At 44.6% G+C, this 18,397-nt stretch overlaps 1 protein-coding gene across 3 annotated transcripts in view; it reads left to right on the top strand.

The window, feature by feature from the left end:
* The window catches only part of ches1 (checkpoint suppressor 1), a 109,702-nt gene that overhangs the window by 60,214 nt on the left and 31,091 nt on the right, over positions 1–18,397 (top strand). For all 3 annotated transcript variants that reach the window (XM_028604601.1, XM_028604602.1, XM_028604600.1), the window contains one exon: positions 11,218–11,814. In XM_028604601.1, the coding sequence (XP_028460402.1) occupies positions 11,236–11,814 (579 nt within the window). In that variant the 5' untranslated portion in view covers positions 11,218–11,235. The remainder of the gene's footprint in view (positions 1–11,217; positions 11,815–18,397) is intronic.

Genomic DNA, 18,397 nt, shown 5'->3' on the forward strand with positions numbered 1-18,397 from the left:
TAAGATGACACAGAGCTGGTTTAAAATCTGCAAAGTATACCCTTAAAACAGAAGCCAAAGTTCTTGAAGGTCTAAAAAGTATTGCACTAGCACTACACAAACATTGACGGCGTGGAAAGGATTCAATATAGATGAACCTTACTTGAATTAGAATATTTGCATTCACATAGAGTCGGTGCACAGTTGATCTGTTGGGATTGTGCAAATATTCAGATAACTAAAAATAAGACTGATATCCTTTAAAAATGGTCCGGAGTAAATAAATTCTGCATGAAATGTATTATTTAATAGGATTAAACATGCATATTAACTTCTCAGCGAGGTGCTAAAACATGCCTGATGAAGAGAAGCATTTGAAACTCCCATAATAGTGTGATTCCTCATATCACTTTTTTTTTTTTTTTTTTTTTGCCCGTTTGTGAGTTTGTAAACAGTCTGAATTTAGTTTTGTCAGCATTCAGAACACACTTGAGTTGACATAAGGTATTTAAGTCGTGTTAAAAACAGCTTGTAGGAGTGGGAGGGAGGAGTGAAGGATGTAAGCAGAGTTGTATCATCAGCAGAAGCCGTCAGCAAAGCCAGGACTGTATAGGCTACTGACAAACTGCTGCCTCACTCCCTTGCTTTCTCTTTTTCACTTTTTCAAATTCCACTGTCTCCTCTCAACCAGAACATATTTGTGTGCTGCAATCACCTTCTTTTTTTTTTTTTTTTTCTGCCAACGATGATCTAATAAAACTCTTCCATCTCGACATACTTCCTCAACCAAACATGAGGCCGTGCAAGTCTCTCGATCCCAAACTTCTCTCACCAAGTTTGACCTCATTTGCTTATTGATTCCAATCTACCATTTCAGCCAAATTTGCACCAGGCTCAAAGAGCAGAGCGAGTTAGAGAAGCCAGAGAGGGCGGACCTTTTGGAAGCGGACGGGCTCTTCCAGTGGTTGTTGCCATGGTTTTTTGTTGTCGGGACAAACTGTCGGCCAGTGGCTGAGAGCCTGAGCTGCTGTTTGTTAAAGATAAGTGGAAAAGCCAGAGGGGAAAGAGAAAGAGGGAGGCAGACAGACACAGAGAGGGAGCCCTGTTTAGTCACCCCCTGCTTTTTGACTGCAGGACTTCCAGCTGAAAAACACTCACTACCTCAAAGCTTCGTCCACCCCACCCCACCCCACACCCACCCCCCTCAATGTGGGTATCCTGATAGATCACGCTCCCTTCTTTAAACTGTACACCGAGCCATTCTCCTTGCGTTTCCCTGACCCCGCACCCCTCCCTGCCCCGCTATCAAAGCCCTGTTGGCTGTGCACTGGCCGCTTTGATATACTATAGTGTTTCTGGCAGTCTCTCTCTCTCTCTTTTTCTTTTTCTCTCTCTGTCTCTCTCACCTTTCCCACAATATTGTAAAAGAGCACAGAGTGCCAACAGGGACCTGCTCACCGTCAAAGAGAAAAGACAGGGAGGCCTTAGAGGGAGTGACGGAGGGACTGAGTGAGGAGAGGAGAGGAGAGGAGGAACAGGTGGTTACAGTAGCCCCTTTCACACAGCCTGTTCACGGTGGGACTTATGCGCCTTCAAGTCGCCTCGCCGCCTGTGTGAAAGTTACAAAGACGGCATGGGGGAGGGGGCGGAGTTGTTGCACCTTTAAGCCGGCAGCAGAGGTAGTTACAGAGGCGTAACAGAGCCGAGCCGACATCTGTGTGAAAGGGACAGCCGCCATGGCGGGACTACATACGGTAGGGATGCACGCGTTGACCCACAGGTACACACACGGGTGCTGCGGCCTTCTCTGTCCTCTCTATTGACAGGTGTGCTACTATAATGCATACTGTAGAGTCGCGGTTTGTGGGTCCGATCCGGTTCGCGTGGTTGATTAATGGAGCGAATCGGCTCACGCACACACTGGAAGCCGACGCTGTTGTGTTACACATCATGCCTCTTTTGAGCCCAGAATGCCGTGGGATTATGCCGCCCTTGCTTGGTTCTGTGTGAATGAACCAAGCCGGCATAACGGCAGACCGTTGCGGATTGCACGGTGCGGATTGCACGGTGCGGATTGCACGGTGCGGCACTATTGCGGAATCTCTTTGTGAAAGGGGCTAGTGACAGTGTTATTATTTTATCAATTTTACGCTTCTTGTTGGCATCTAGGTTTACAAGATCTAACATGCTAATGCTAAGCTAATCTAATTGTGTCCCCCCTCCATCTCTGCACTGAAAGAAAATTAATAATATATTATTATATAATAATATATATTATTTGCCATAAGTTGAACTATTTCTATAAATTCAGAAATCAGCTGATTGTTTCACGAGAGGAGACCCCCCCTGCTCCTTTGGTCTTGTTAAACCGAGAAAACACGGTCCACAATAATGAAGTGCTTCTAGAGAGTTCTGTTTCTGTCTCTTAACAAATGATCTTCCGCGGCTACATTTGTCATTTTAACAGGCAACAGCAATGAGCGGTGCCGGGTTAAAATGAGATGTGTTGTACATGAATTGCTCTTTGCTGAAAGTGAGAGAGGTGATTCTTAATAATATATTTGTTAACCTCTTAGCTTATCATATCTGGGTATTTTAGCAGTTTGGAATCCAAAAAAGAAAAGAAACTGACCCTATTGGCATCTCGCAGTAGTAGTGGTAATGATGTTTTTGAACACAAACAACACATGTTGAATGCCACAACAGGAGAGCACACTGGCTTGACTTGAACTGAGTGAGTGAGAAAATAAAGGACTGACCGAATGAGCGAGCAAGCGAGCGAGTAACTGAGTGAGCGTGCACGAACGTGTGATTGCATGTGGTGTGTCATGGCCATTACCATGGAAGTCCAGAGCCCTGAGCCTGGGCTTTTTATAAGCTTGACCTGACTGTTGCAGTCAACCACACACACACACACACACACATACGCACACTATCCTTGCCCGTTACCAAGGGACCTCCAGGCTGCGCACACACACACAAGTCACCTTCAAGCGTCCACATTCGCAACCTCCGTTTGCTTTTGTGTGTGTGTGTGTGTGTGTGTGTGTGTGTGTGTGTGTGTGTGTGTGTGTCTCTGAGTCTGATTGTTCGCCATCCTCAGAGAGCGAGGATGAGCGTGACTTCATGATCGCTGGCTTCTGATGAATCACACCAAACTTACTCTGTGTTTGCCTGATGCAAATGTCTGTTTGCTTTGTTGGTTAGCCTACTTTGGAGGACGGAGGCTGTGTGTGTGTGTGTGTGTGTGTGTGTGTGTGTCTGTGTCGTCTTGAATTATTCACTGGCAGTATTTGATTTTCCTCCACCATACCTTACACGTGTCCTTTCTGAGCTTTTGCCTCGTAGTTACTGTGTGTGTACATCCACTTCACAGTACTGTGCTGTTCTTACAGCATAAGCAGTGGCCCCATTGATGTGTGTTTTGTGCTATAATTTTTCAAGTTGAAAGTTCTGGGACTCTGTTCCCCTAAATATAATGTTTATTATGTGCTTATTATCTGCTTAGTTGGTTTGCCAATAGACAGAGGGGCAATGTTTAATCCTCTAGCAGACCAGGCTCTGCACTTAAACATATAATGTTCGGGGTGAAGAACAAGGGCCTCGACCCATTTTAATGTAAGCCCCAATAATTAAGTTTCTTATACGCTATACAGTCCATTACAGCTATGCCTGATTTTGTAGTTTGGACAATATATATTATAACAGGTCAGAAACTAGCAACTATTTTCAATATCTGTTATCTTTCAATTTTTTTTCTGATTAATCAATGGATTGCTCAGACTATAATAGGACTAGGGCTTATGACGATTTATATTGTCAAAACGACAAAAACGTCTATTATAAAAATATATATATATATATATATATACTTTTGTTTATATCCCAATCGAAAAAACAGCATTTGTCAAGTACTTAATTCACACAGGAGTATACACAAATAGGCTTGACATGTTATTTCATACTTGCACTATTTATCTATTGAATTACAAGAAAACCTGCCATATTGTGATCTATAGGCTATTGTTATCGAGAAATGAAATGACCAATATCAGGAGGGAAAACTTTGGCCATTTTAGCCAGCCCTGGACTATAATATTTTAGATAGACAGAGACTTTATTGTCAAATTCAGGTGCACTCAAGTACTGGGCTCAAATAAATAAATAAATAATGTTCCCGTTCATCATCCATCCATCCATACTCACATTCACGCCAGCATACTTACCATATACTCTTTGCCAACATATGCAAAATATTATTATTATTATTATTTACACAATATTATTAAATTACAAAATAGTAAAACAAAAAGGCCAATTTAAATTTCCCAGAGCCAAAGGGGACAGCTTCAAATTGCGTGTTTTGTCTTATCAGTTGTCCAAAACCTAAAGATTTCAATTTTCAATGCCATACAATAGAGAAAAAGCTGCTGTTTGAATGTCTGCTTTTCATGTATAATAAACTAGTCCAGTATTGCTCTGGTGGTACATTTGCCTCCTCTGAGTCCACACGCACCAAATCAGTCCTCGGACGAAAAGGCAAAGAAAGCCTGTGTGCGTTTTTTGTGTAGGTCTGACTGTGTGCATGTTTATATGTTTGCGTGTGCGACTGCGTGAGTTGCCAGGCAGCCAAGAGCAGCAGCCGGGACCGGGGGGGTCGGGGGTCAGGAGAAGTCCTCCGGGACAACCTGACCCCTGGAACTCTATGCAATAACTCTTTGCTGCTGTGGACGATATAAAAAGACACAGTCAGACCTCATAGGATGTGATTGGTCCTGCTATGCTTCCTTAAAGCCCTCTGGAATCCTGACATTTGTCGTTAGGGAAAAGCAGGAAATTCAGCAGGGGGTGGGGTGGGGGTGGGGTTGGGGGTGTGATTTCATGGTCTGAAAATGGAGAACAAACATCACAAGGCTTCCTGCAACCGGCGTTGACATATATGTAGCAGAAGTTATTATTTCCCCCCCGTCTCTGAGAGAGTTCTCATTTTCTCCTTCTCTCTGTTGGTCTTCCTCTCCCCCTTCCATCCATCCATCCATCCACCCATCCACCCAGCGAATGTGTAGGAGGGATAAAGGTCGTCCTTTTGTCATCAAAACTCCAGATTAGTTTTGCCTCGGTGCATCTGACTCTCTGCTTTATCACTGTGGCCAGAGGAGCCACAAGGTTCAGCTCGCCCCTTCTGCAAAGTAATAACTCCTACCAGCTAGTATTGCATTCTCCGCCGCTATCTCCTACACTACTATTACTACTCCATTCCGGGGTAGGGGGATTGTTTTCATGGCACTGGCTTTATTGGGCTGTATAGTGAAGACTGACAGGAAAAGCGAAGAGCAGCAGGATGCGCCACGCCAACATATGCCACAAGCTGCGATCAAACCGACAAAGTTGTAATAGCCGCTTCAGTCTGGCGAGGCCCAGAGCGGAGCATAAGCGCGCTGCTAACTGCATGTCGTAAGCCCGTCTTGGTTTTATTTTTAATATTTCTGCGTTGATGTGGTTTTTGGGGATTCTGTAACTTGATGAGTTGATGATTTCTCTGAAAGTCAGTTTGGCTAATATTGCAGCAGGCTTCAGTACAAGACAGTGAAATGAAGTACTTTATTGAAATGTTTTCTTCTGGCTTCGGCACACACAAAAAAAAAAAGAAGAAAAAAACGCCGCAAGTCAGACAGAAAAAGCTGCCAACGGGGAATGAAGATCTTCAGAGGATTACGTAAATGTGGCATGTGATTTAGACAAGTATCTGCGAGAGCATGAATGCAGTTGTAGAGAATAGAGTGTAGATGATTACATCTGTCAATTAGAGCACATGAATTAGCCTACACCCTCTCCACTCTCAGAGGGGTTGGGTAACCTTCTCCCCTCCTCGTGAACACTGGTGGCCTCTGCTTTCAGTTCCAAAAGCTTCAAGAGAATTTCAGGCTGGTCAGCAAAGTCAATGGCATACTTCAAAATGAACACATTTTCTGGTTGTAGTCTCTTCCATTAGGTCATCTTTTTGTTTTTAAGATTATTTGTTGGGCATTTTTAGGCCTTCATTTGACAGGACAGCTGAAAACATGAAAAGGGAGAGAGAGACAGGCTACATATGGTGCCCGCTCTACCAATTGAGCTATCCGGGCGCCCCATTAGGTCATCTTTTAATAAAAAAAAAAAAAAAAAATTCCCATCTCAGTTCATTGAAATTGAATGTTGATTGCCAAAGAATGATATTTGACAACTACTTATCTGTGGTTGGATCATGTTAATTGGTGCACTATTAGCTCTTGAAATCTGTCTTAGCCTGCATTCCCAATGCCTGCGTCGGCCGTCGGACGGCGTGACGAAAACGCAGGTCTTTCCATTCATTTTGAATGGGGGTAGTGCGATTAGGCTGCGTCGGTGGGTGCTGCAAGGGGGGGGAGCCGGGAAAAAAACAACCGCAGCGGGCCTGCAGCAAAAATTTGAGACCGAATCAACTTTTGGGGAAACGCAACCCCACGTCAGGCTGCGGTGGCCAATCATGTAACCGGAGATCAGACTCGGCAGTTGCTTTTCGAGGCGGTAAACGCGAAACATCACTGCGACAGCGATATGGCTGCCACAAGAAAGTTTTAAAACACTACGAGGGTAAAAAAAAAAAAACGAAACGCAAGCACTGAAGTGCCCGGGAGTTTGTGTAACAGCTGACTGTTTCCAGCATCAAAGCACAATCGTTCCTTCTTTTTTCTTTCTCGCTTTCTCCGTGAAATGAAACTGCCTTCAAGTGCAGTCGTAAATGTCGATATCTATACAGAAAATCTGACCGAAAAGAGTAGTGGTGAAATATAAAGGCTACTTGTGCTACATTGGGGGGTTAATTAGGTCTTTGGATGCTTTTATATAGGCCTTAGTGGTCCCCTAATACTGTATCTGAAGTCTCTTTTATATAGACTTTAGTGGTCCCCTAATACTGTACCTGAAGTCTCTTTTATATAGACCTTAGTGGTCCCCTAATACTGTATCTGAAGTCTCTTTTATATAGACTTTAGTGGTCCCCTGATACTGTATCTGAAGTCTCTTTTATATAGACTTTAGTGGTCCCCTGATACTGTATCTGAAGTCTCTTTTATATAGACTTTAGTGGTCCCCTGATACTGTATCTGAAGTCTCTTTTATATAGACCTTAGTGGTCCCCTAATACTGTATCTGAAGTCTCTTTCCCGAAATTCAGCCTTGGTGCAGAATTACAGCCACTAGAGCCAGTCCCACATTGAGCTTTCCTTAGTATGTGCATTTTTGTGTCTGTAGCTATTGAGGAGGAGAGGGGGGGCAAAGTGGAGGGTGGGGTGTGACCTTGACCAACTGGCACTTTGCTCGTTTGAAAGCCATGATGTCTCTCTCTCTCATGGGCGGGGCAAATTCTCTGGGTGGGCAAAGCAGAGAAAGGGGAGGTAACCTTGCTCCTTATGACCTCATAAGGAGCAAGATTCCAGATCGGCCCATCTGAGCTTTCATTTTCTCAAAGGCAGACTGCGTCAATCACTGCTCATGCGCACGCATTCATTCTCCCTTGTGGGGGGAGGGACTTAGGAGACGGTTTTGGGCTTTAGTGGAAAGGGGGGAGGGACTGAGAAGTTGTCGATGTTCAAATTTTTGGGCTAAGTCCTGGATTTTCGCAATCCTACCTACGGCACCTTTAACATGTTATATGTTGTTTGTTTAATCTGTAAAATAACAGTGTAAAAAATGACAAGTTGGGGTTTTACTGTATAAGCTGGTTATATGTACCAGACTATTCTTGGCCAGGTGCAGTCCCTCCCTGTCTTGGCCTCATTGTGAGGTTGCCAGGCAACCAGTTGAGACTCTGGTACGCCAAGTGGCTGCTGGTGATGGCTTGATACAGTACACACATTAGAGCGGTATCGACCTTCTCATCAATCTTCTCTTCTCTCGGCAAGAAAGCCAAAGTGCATTTCCATAAAATGTTGGATTATTCCTTTAACTTTAAAGGCAACACTATGCGCTATGGATAACACTGTAAGAGCTGGTTAAATGCTGTCCACCCCCACCCCCACCGGCGAAGTAAGTCTCCCAGCGGCGGGGAGTGCCATTACAAAAAAACCCTTTCCCCCCTCTGAGAGGGGACACTGACATGTGAAATATATTGTGAGTATTGTGGTTTCAGCTGCAGGCTAATGTTAGCCTGCGTGCTCGCTAACCGGTCAGCTACTACCCCAATTAGTATCGAAGTAATTCTGTGGGAAACGCTGCAATTCTATTAGAAAATTGTCACTAAACGTAACTTGAATAAAACTTGAAGAGATGCCTTTTAATCGGCAATAATGACAACAACAACAAAGAAAAGAAAATTGACATATTGTACGTTTTAAGCGTTCCACCGAACAGAGCCGGTGAGATGCCAGGGTCACAGAGCCAGATTACAGCTGCTTTAAATCGCACCGGTATGCACAGGCACTTAGATAGAGAGTGTACTTATAGGCAGATAGTCAGAGAGTGTACTTACAGTCGGACGCAAACACACAGGGATAAAAAACACATGCACACGCTAAGCCAAATGTGGACATGCCAAACAGAGACAAACACAAATCACAACAAAGCATGCAAACACAAAATAGATCCAGCGAGTAAGGAAGACAGAGAGAATAGCACAGTGCCATCTGTCAAACAAATGTGAAGATGCTTCTCACACACACACACACACACACACACACACACACACACACACACACACACACACACACACAAACAAACGCATTCACACACAAGCACAGCAGGCATAATTTAGTCTGAACTTGAGCGATATCTGCCTTTGTCCTTTAGCAGTTGGTCCTGAGGGGCGGCTGTAGAAGTTGCATTGCAAGTTTGTTTCTGAGCTGAGCAAGTGTGTTAAGCTTTATGAGAGCCCATGGGAGACATGGCGCACACACACACACACACACACACACACACACACACACACACACTATCTATCTACCCATACACACACTCAGGCACGAGGCTTGGGCGGCAGCTCGCACTGGCCCCAACCAACAGTGAGGAGTTTGTTGTCATAGCAACAGTAAAATGAGATGACTTTACTGTCAGCCGTAATGTTTCATGGCCCCCGTGCCGCTATGGCAACATAACAAGGAGGAGGAAGAGGAGATGGAGAGAAAGAGAGCATCAGAGCCATCTCTGCATTCCAGTGGACTCCTACCAGGAACAATGTCACTACGATGCCCTTACTTCCTTCCAAAGACACACACACACACACACACACACACTGTGACAAGCCTGTCAAACACATGCATAAATACACTCTGACAAAGAGATGCGCATTCACACACACACACACACACACACACACACACACACCTTGAAAAGCCTGTCAAACACCCTTTCCACCTCGCCCATCCCTTTGATTATGCGCTCACTATTTTCAGCTGCGGCGTTATCGTCACCGGGGCAATTTGAATTCATTATGCTCAATGTCAATATTGATGCAACAACGCCGTACCTCAGACAGGTACAGCTTGTTGAATGAGCGCACGTGCTGTCACAAAGTGTGAGAAGTGAAAAGAGACGAGAGCGAAGAGAAGAATCGGAAAGAGAGATCAAAGATTTCCAGCTCCAGCGAGCGTTCCCCTGCCGCCGCCGCCGCCGCCGCCGAGAGAGTCGGATGGAGCGGCGGGGGTGACTATAGGCTGGCCGACTATACGCAGGGAGATACGGCACAGCGGCTATACATCACAGTTCTATATTTAGCTCCGTCCTTCCACTACAGCCTATCAGCGGCGTTAAGCAGAGTTAGCGCCGCTGGTAGAAAAAGGTAAAAGATAATAGGCGGAAGAACGACAGACACAGAGAGGAAGGGGTTGGGGGAAGCAAAAGAAAAGTGCCAGAACCGGAGAGGAACTGAGTTGTTTTGCTCTGTTGCCATGGTGACAGGACGGCCCCGGCGCTGCAACGAGCTGACAGTTGTCACGGCACAGCCGGTTGCCACGGGTGACAGCTGTCGGTCAATCACGCAGAGTGAGGGGACAGATCGGCCGATGATCACCTTGGATTAGAGAGAGATCGCACTACACAGGGGCCAGCCGGAACATATCTGTGTTTAATCCTCATGTCCTAATGACGCTGCTCTCTGTGTGTGTGTGTGTGTGTGTGTGTGTGTGTGTGTGTGTGTGTGTGTGTGTGTGAGAGAGTGTGTGCATGTTTTTAGTTTTGCAACCTTTTTGTATCCGTTTATTTATGCATGCAACTGGAGTTCTTTGCCAGAATGTGTCTATGTAAATTGAGATTTTCACGTGCGTGCGTGCTTGTGTATATGTGTGTGTGCGCGCATCCTAGCGAGGCTGTGTATTTGTGTCCAGACTCCAAAACAAAAAATGTTCACAGGGTGAGTGGAGCAGATTACATTTAGCTGTGGCGGCTGCGTGGGTCCTTCCCACAGCTGTCTGCGATAGAGGACAATCAAAGGCCTGCTCGTGAGCCGTCTGATTTCAGACCCGGTCCCCTTCAATTACCGCACTCTGCCTGCGTCTAACAAGCAGAGCGCTGCTCCTATGTTAGGAGAATTCATGGTCTGATTAGAATGGGGCTGGATTTGAAATCGCACTCGTAAGTTGTTCCTTTCTTTTCCACTCGGCAAATCTCCCGATCGCGATCGTCTCTGGTCACAGATCTAGCCGGCTGTGGAACTCAGGCGGACCATTTGAAACTATTTTGTAATGCTGTAAGATTTATTCTGCGCTCGTCCCCGGTTCCAACTTTAGACAATTTCCTGGTGCTGTAGAGATGTCAAAGCACCGGCGTTGTCTCCGTGACCTTCCAACTATTAGACCTTTAGCGGTATTCATGTGTTATGACAGCAACCTCCGTGTAATGTCAATACTTTACTGGTATGCTAGTAATTAGAGGGTAGTTGTGCAAGGCAAGATTTCCCCAACCAATGAAGCACTAAATTTGCCATCCCCAGTCAGAACTGGATAGGAAGCCCAGGAGAGAAAAAAAAAATGATGATGTAAACTTTTCCCCTCAGATCTAACCCACAGCCTAATTGGGAATGTGGTCAAAAATCTTGTTGCGTGTCTCCACCCTTTGGCCTTTAACAAAAATGAAGGCTTTATGTGAGAAGCCAACTGAATTTCACAAGCTGACCTCTTTTCTTTTTTTTTTCCTCCTTTTCCCCGCTCCTCCTTCTCTCCACGCTTACGCTCTCCTTCCCCTCCTTCCCCCCGTCCCCCCCCCCCCCCTCCCCCCTTTTTTTCTCAGGAGTGAGCCCGGGGCTGGATGGGACCCACCATGCCCCCCAGTAAGAAGGCCCAGAGCCCCAGCAGTGGAGCCAGTGCCTCGCAGGGCATGAGCCCGCCGTATCGGCAGGGGGACGCCGCCACAGCGGCGTCGGAGGCCGAGGCGGCCGACCTCTCTCTGTCCGTGTCCGCCTCCTTCTCCAAGGCCGAGGACGAGGAGCTCACCAGCCTCTCCTGGCTCCACGAGAGCACCGACCTGCTCAACAGCTTCAGCCACTCGGGGCTGCGGAGTGTCTCGCCCCTGCAGGACCCCGACGGTCAGCACCCGCGCTCGCCCTCCTCGTCTCCCTCCCCGGACGACCCCCTGCTCGGCGACGCGCACTCGGCGTACGACTTGGCGGCAGGCGGCAACAGGAAACCGCCCTACTCCTTCAGCTGTCTGATCTTCATGGCCATCGAGGACGCGCCAAACAAGCGGCTGCCGGTGAAGGATATCTACGGCTGGATCCTGGAGCACTTCCCTTACTTTGCGAGCGCCCCCACCGGCTGGAAGAACTCCGTGCGCCACAATCTGTCGCTCAACAAGTGCTTCAAGAAGGTGGATAAAGACCGGAGCCAGGTAAAGACCATCAGCAGTTGTGTAGAGGAATGTTGGAGAATATTTACTTTTTTCCTTCATTTTTGTCCATCAAACATGATCCGATTCCTTTTCAGTTCATTTAATTCAATTCAATTTTATTTATAGTATCAAATCATAACAGAGTTATCTCGAGACACTTTACAGACAAAGTAGGTCTAGACCACTCTCTATAATTTCCAAAGCCCCAACAATTACAGTAATTCCCTCAAGAGCAAGCATTAGCAGTGGCTGTTGCGACAGTGGCGAGGAAAAACTCCCTTTTAGGAAGAAATCTCGGCAGACCCAGACTCTTGGTAGGCGGTGTCTGACGGGGCCGGTTGGGGGTGTGATGAACAGTGGCAAATAACAGTCACATTAAAGATAGTGGAACAGTGACTTCGAGGTAGTCCTGGAAGTTCATGTCATAGCAGGGCACGTCGTGTCATGCTGACATATTCTTTGATAATATTTTCCTAATCCGAAGAATCGGCAAATGAGAAGTTGTGGTGGGACTGCTCGTTTTAATACAACATTAAACGTGAACGCATTTAGAGTTATAGCTTATTTCGTTAATTTAAATTTCCTATCTGCTGAACCTGCATTGTGATTTCTGTGCGCTCAGCCAAAGATGGATCGTCTTGGAAATGAAGGCTACTCCGTGTTGTTTAGACATTTGAAGAGATAGGGATTGGATTGTTTGGAGAGTGTTTTGCCATAAAAAAAGAGCAGCAGAGTGGGGGGGTCTAGCAGCGAAAGTGGAAGCTGAATAGCAGTTCTCACTAAGTATAAGGCCATATTTAATCATTAAGCCGTTTCAAGTATCCCAGTGATGAAGTTATTATCTCATAGTGTATATGAGCTATTTGATCTAGCTTTCTAGATACACATAAAACAAAATATGAAATAAAATAGTTGTCAGTGGCACAACTAGGCCATGCTGAAACTGATATCCATATGATTCTACGATTTCTCAAAGGTTCTAATTTCTTGAATGTAACCGAAAGCAACGTTGGTATATATATAATTTGCCTTATGTCAATTCCTTTATCATTTTATTATCCTTGTGTGGGCTTTACGGGTGTTTCCCAATATTATGAAATTAATTTTTGGTCAGTTTGACCCGCGTGCAGACAGTCCTTCCTTGAACACTGACTCAGGTATTAAACATTTTAAATGATGCCCAGCACCAATTCAAACCAATGCAGGGATTTGAAGAAAAAAAAAAATCACGTTATATCAGTCCTATTCTGAATACTTACAGTATATGGTAAAATACCCTCTCAGCCATATGGTAAATACAGCACACAGCATATTATTCATTCTATCATGTGTGGTTGTTCCACAGACAGTTATCAGCCGTTTGCAGGCATATCCAACTTGAAGTCAAACATATTCTGTATTTTGTCTACAGCTGTACCAGATTCGGCCTTATCAATAGTTGATGATCTCGGCTTTCATAGTTCTCTTTCACTCAGACGATGTGCGCTTCCCCGGTGGGAACAGCATTTCGCTTTTGATTTAAGTCTTGATACAGTCTTTTATACTGGCTTTCCTATCCAGATTTGACTCCATTAAATACCCGGGGTAAATGGGGAATGAATCCCTCACTCAATTAGTGCTAAATTAATACTGGAGGATTTAATAACACAGATGCCAGCAGACTTTAGATTTCATCTTGCCCGAGGGTGTTGGGGGGTGCGGGGGGGACAAACAGCGAGGATCAATGCTGGCTTTGCGTGTTTAGCTGATTGGGATTATACCGGAGGATATGGGAGCTCTTTATGCTTTCCTTGACCAGCGTGTGAACCTGAACTCTGTGTGTGTGTGCGCGTGCACGTGTGTGTGTGCGTGCGTGTGTGTGTGTGTGTGTGTGTGTGTGTGTGTGTGTGTGTGCGTGCGTGTGTGCGCACACACCCTCACGCTATGCTGTCATCTGGCCCTTGACTACAACGGCACAGAGTTTCTCTTGTATACATATCTCCATAGTAACTAGGTTGCAGTTGACATAAAAGTATGCTGTTGCTGTAGCAACGGGAAAACTGATTTGGCTTTACAGACTTAGGCGTGTGTGTGCGCGCGCGCACGTGTGTGTGTGTGTGTGTGTGTGTGTGCGTGTGTGTGTGTGCGTGCGCACCATGTGTAGAGGTGATTTTGGCAAGGACAGCCTGTCTTGTCTTCCTGTCACTGCACACCATTTAAGACAGCACGCTAATTAACCCTTCAAACCTATTCCCCTCTCTTACACACACACACACACACACACATGGCATGTCTGACACACAAACAAACAAGTGCGCACACATATACACTCACTCTCAAGCACGCATGAATGCTTAAAAGGACTCCCAGACACATGCAGGAGAGCCGTGTCGGTGTAGAAATGAGGGCACCTCTCTGCAGACTCCTACTCTACCTGCCAAGCGCCGCGCTTTATCTGAAGCTGCAATTACAGAATCTCTGTAATTTCAGTCCGACTCCTCCATTCAAAGCTTTTCACTGAGAATATCTGCATGTGAATACACCTTTTTCTTCTCCCTGCTTTGCTTTTTCCTTCACCTGTTTATGTCTTTTTGATTTGAGCGTGCAATTACAGCGTCTGAGATCTTTTACTTTTTCCATTGTGTTGCATTATGTTTTACTCATTGCTCGCTGTGAAAAAGAAGAAAGACAAGGTTTTTTTTTTTTTTTTGCTTAAGGGGGAGGTCAAGTTATCGTTGTGAGTGATAGACGGAGAGACGTACAGTAGACACACACACACACACACACAGGGACAGGGAGGGAAAAGGCAGAAGCAGGGAGACATGGCTTACTGTCAACGCACCAAATCATATTTCCATCCATTTACAGAGGTGGAGATTAATATGACAGTGGCCTATTTGTTCCAGTGACTGTATTTCTGGGTCATATCCAGGCAGATGACAAGATGGGGACTAGTTTAGAATAAGCGCGCTGCTCAATTTGTGTGTGTGTGTGTGTGTGTGTCTGTGTGTGTGTGTGTGTGTGTGTGTGTGTGTGTGCGTGCGTGTGTGTGTGTGTGTGCGTGCGTGCGTGCGTGTGTGTGTGTGTGTGTGTGTGTGTGTGTGTGTGTGTGCGGGAGAGCAAACATGAGAGAGAGCGTGAGAGAGTGTGCGTCCCACGGTTGCCATGGGTTTGTTTACTAACAGGATTCTTCGCTGTGCTGAATGACATGTCTTTAATGACAAGTGTTGCCCTCAGACTTCTGGATCAGTGCTAAAGATCAGTGTTGTAACAGCACAGCCCAGAGCACACAAACACACACACACTCACACAGAGTGATATATTTCTCAAAGCCTCTTATGAAATCACAGCAGAGACAACAGGCAGTTTTGGTAATCTAAGACGCTATAAAGTCTCTCGGGGTTGCACTTAAGTGTGTCACCTCTAACTTAACCTGGCCCTGCTCAGATGAGAGGCGCGCTTGATTCTTTTGCGTTTTGACTCGGAGCATTATGAACTGTGGCATCCGGAGCAAGCTGAGATTTGTCCGCCCGAGGTGTCTTTTTGACGCTCATCTATCAGCAGGTCGCTGCCACTGATGTATCTGCAAGAGTGAGCATCATTTTCCTGTGTTTTCTCTAGGATCACAAGCTCACCATGCTTCTTAAGCTTTTCTTATTGTATTGATTTAAAGTACGCGTGTGGAAGAACACTTGCATACAGTAAGCAAAGACGCTACCTTTAAACCAAGACACTGACAGCATGGGTGTAAGAAAAAAATCGAAAACGCAATATCATTTTTTTTTTTTTTTTTTTTTTATAATTTATGTGCAAACATATTCATGTAAGACGGTGGTTCACGTTGATGTTGTGTTTAAACCCCCTACCACTAGATGGCTATGCTGAGACACACCTAACAGTGCCTAGCAGTGACTGACCTTTTGCTAGAAGCTAACAACGTAGCTATGGCTGAACTTTGGCTTACTTTAGCATATACAAATTAGCTCACTAAGAAACTGTGAACCAAACTGGCAGTCTGATTTTCTGTGTACTGAATTGTTTACCTAAAGTAATCTTCTTTGACTTTTATGCACATCATGTCTTTTGTTAAATATTAGTTTTTCTAAAATGATACTTTCAAAAAATCCCAATATATATTGCAATATATTGAATCGTGACCCATGTATCGTATCGCCAGATTCTTGCCAATACACAGCCCTAACTGACAGTGTATGAGGAAGTAGGCTTGTGATTATGTGACTCATTAAGTAGCTAGCACTCTGCCTCATAACAATACTGCTCCACTGATCTCTACTGCTGTATGGCCTCACCTCAGCGACTTGCCCCAACTAGTTTTATCCAGAAGTTAGTCCGTTGCCATGGCATCGGTACACATAAAAATGGCTGCCGCTCTGACCATTTTGCTACGCCGATTTGAATGGGAGTAACCTTTCTATCCATTTTATTTCTATGCTTGTGCTAGTGGGCTCTTTACGATTGGTGTAATTTTCACCTCTAGCCATTTCCCTAAATCCAAATACATTAACAAACAAAGATGTTCATAAGTGATAAAACAATTAAAACATTAGTGATATACAGCCACAATGTGGCAACACTTTTGGTTTAGCATGAAGCTATAGCGTTTTTAAGTATTTTTTTTAAAGCTGCACCAATGTATATTTTGACAATAGAACTGGGTCAGTTTACTGTATGTAAAATGAAAGGGATCACTCATAGTGACAATCCCACAGAGAGGTACCACCTGACTCCACATTTGCCCTTAGTTCTAGGGAACTTTTTAGCATCCTTCAACTCATTGTTTTGGGGTTTTACAGCCAGCAACTGTTTTTGGTTCCCTCTCACTGCTCTCATCAACCCTATTTTCAGCCACAACAGCGAGATTTGGTTTTAGAGAACCAGCTGTGATAAACCCAATGTGCACTTCCTGCCCAGCACCAAACAGCATACAGAGAAAGTTAGAAACTAGTTGGTGAACATTAGGGCTGCACAATATATAGATTTTTTTTAATCATCATCATTGCAGTATTAACTCATTAATACACGTATCACGAAAAAGGCTGCGACATACCGAGAAAGACACTTTTAAAATGTAACTGTCATTGTTTTGTTACTGTTGCCTTTTATATTCAATTCAGTGTTCCGTTTGTTCAATAAAAGAATGTTGGAAATGATTTCCTTTCGTTTGTTTTAAATTCAACAAGCAGTTTGTTGTATATTAGCAGAATAAGAGAAAACAGCAGAAATGCAGAACTGTGTACTCTTCAGCGTCTGGATATTTATCGCCAGTTACCGCTATCGCGATATTCAACAACGTAGCCACATATCACATAATTTGCTCCTATCGTGCTATCCCTTAGTGAACATAGTGGAGTATTAAGGAGCTTATGAGCCAGACATTTCCTCTAAAAGGAAAGACTCGTTTGCAGCCAGTCGTTTGCTAACATGTTAGGCATATCAACGTTAGAAGGTGTTCATATTTCAATATTTCAGCTTGCTCTATTCCTTTCAAGTGGCCTGAAAACCAGTTAATACTGCTTTAATCAGCTGTTGAGAAATGCAGCTGGCTTTTCCCCCGATCTTTTTATTATTATCGTGTTTGTTTCTGTCATTGTGAGTCATGGGTATCACATAGCGTTTGTTCAGTGTTGCCTAAGGGGAAGCAATTCAAACATCTGTAAGAGCGCTTACTTGGTCGCGTCCGTGGAGAACTTTCACGGATGTGAAAATTATGCCACCACAACAAGCTCAGGAAGGACAGAAACCCAAAGGACCTTGCTGAAATTAATTGCTAAGTGACAACATATCATGTGCTTTGGGAGTCGCTTACATTGGACTGGGTCCAGTTTGTGCCTCTCTTGTGTTTTTACTCAATCAGCATTTGCATTTCTGATTTATATTCCAGTCACAGATTGAAGATTGTGAGGTCAGTTTTAAAATGCATGGTGAACCGGTTGGAATATACTGTATTTTTCATACCAGCGAGTTCAAGTCTTTGGGGAATCTGGAAATATCTTCCAGTGTTGGCTATTGCCCTGTTTTTGTTATTTTTTTCTTTGTGGAAAACACAGACTTATATCTGTGACTGGATTGTAATAGCCAATGTAAAAATGTATAAATACACACAGGAGAAGCACAAACTGGGGCAAACTTTTAGTTTAAATTAGAACCACATGGGAAACAGGTTTGGTTCTTGTGGAAGTAAAGTCAATTCATAACACCTGTGGAAGAAATTTCCACATATAACCTAGGGGTGGGGGAAACAATCCATACAGCATAGTATCGCCATATTTTTCCTTACAATACTGTATCGATGCACGGACGCCAAATACCAATCTTTTATTATTTAAATTGCGCGTGCACATGCACACTTTTTCAGTCCACTAGATGGTGCAGTTGAGGTTTTTTTTCCCGGGTGAGGTCAGCAGCGGTGACCGCCAGCGTGATTTTAAAATCGAAATTGACCGAAATTAAGTCACAATCTCCAATTTCGAATAAAAAAAATGGAATTGTCGATGCTGCCACGCCCCCATGTCACGTCCGGTCAGCTGGTCAAGTGGAAAAAAACACGTGTTGAAGTGCTGCGAGTCAGTCAACGTCCTGTAAC

This window comes from Perca flavescens, chromosome 18 (assembly GCF_004354835.1).
Source record: "Perca flavescens isolate YP-PL-M2 chromosome 18, PFLA_1.0, whole genome shotgun sequence".
NCBI lineage: Eukaryota > Metazoa > Chordata > Actinopteri > Perciformes > Percidae > Perca > Perca flavescens.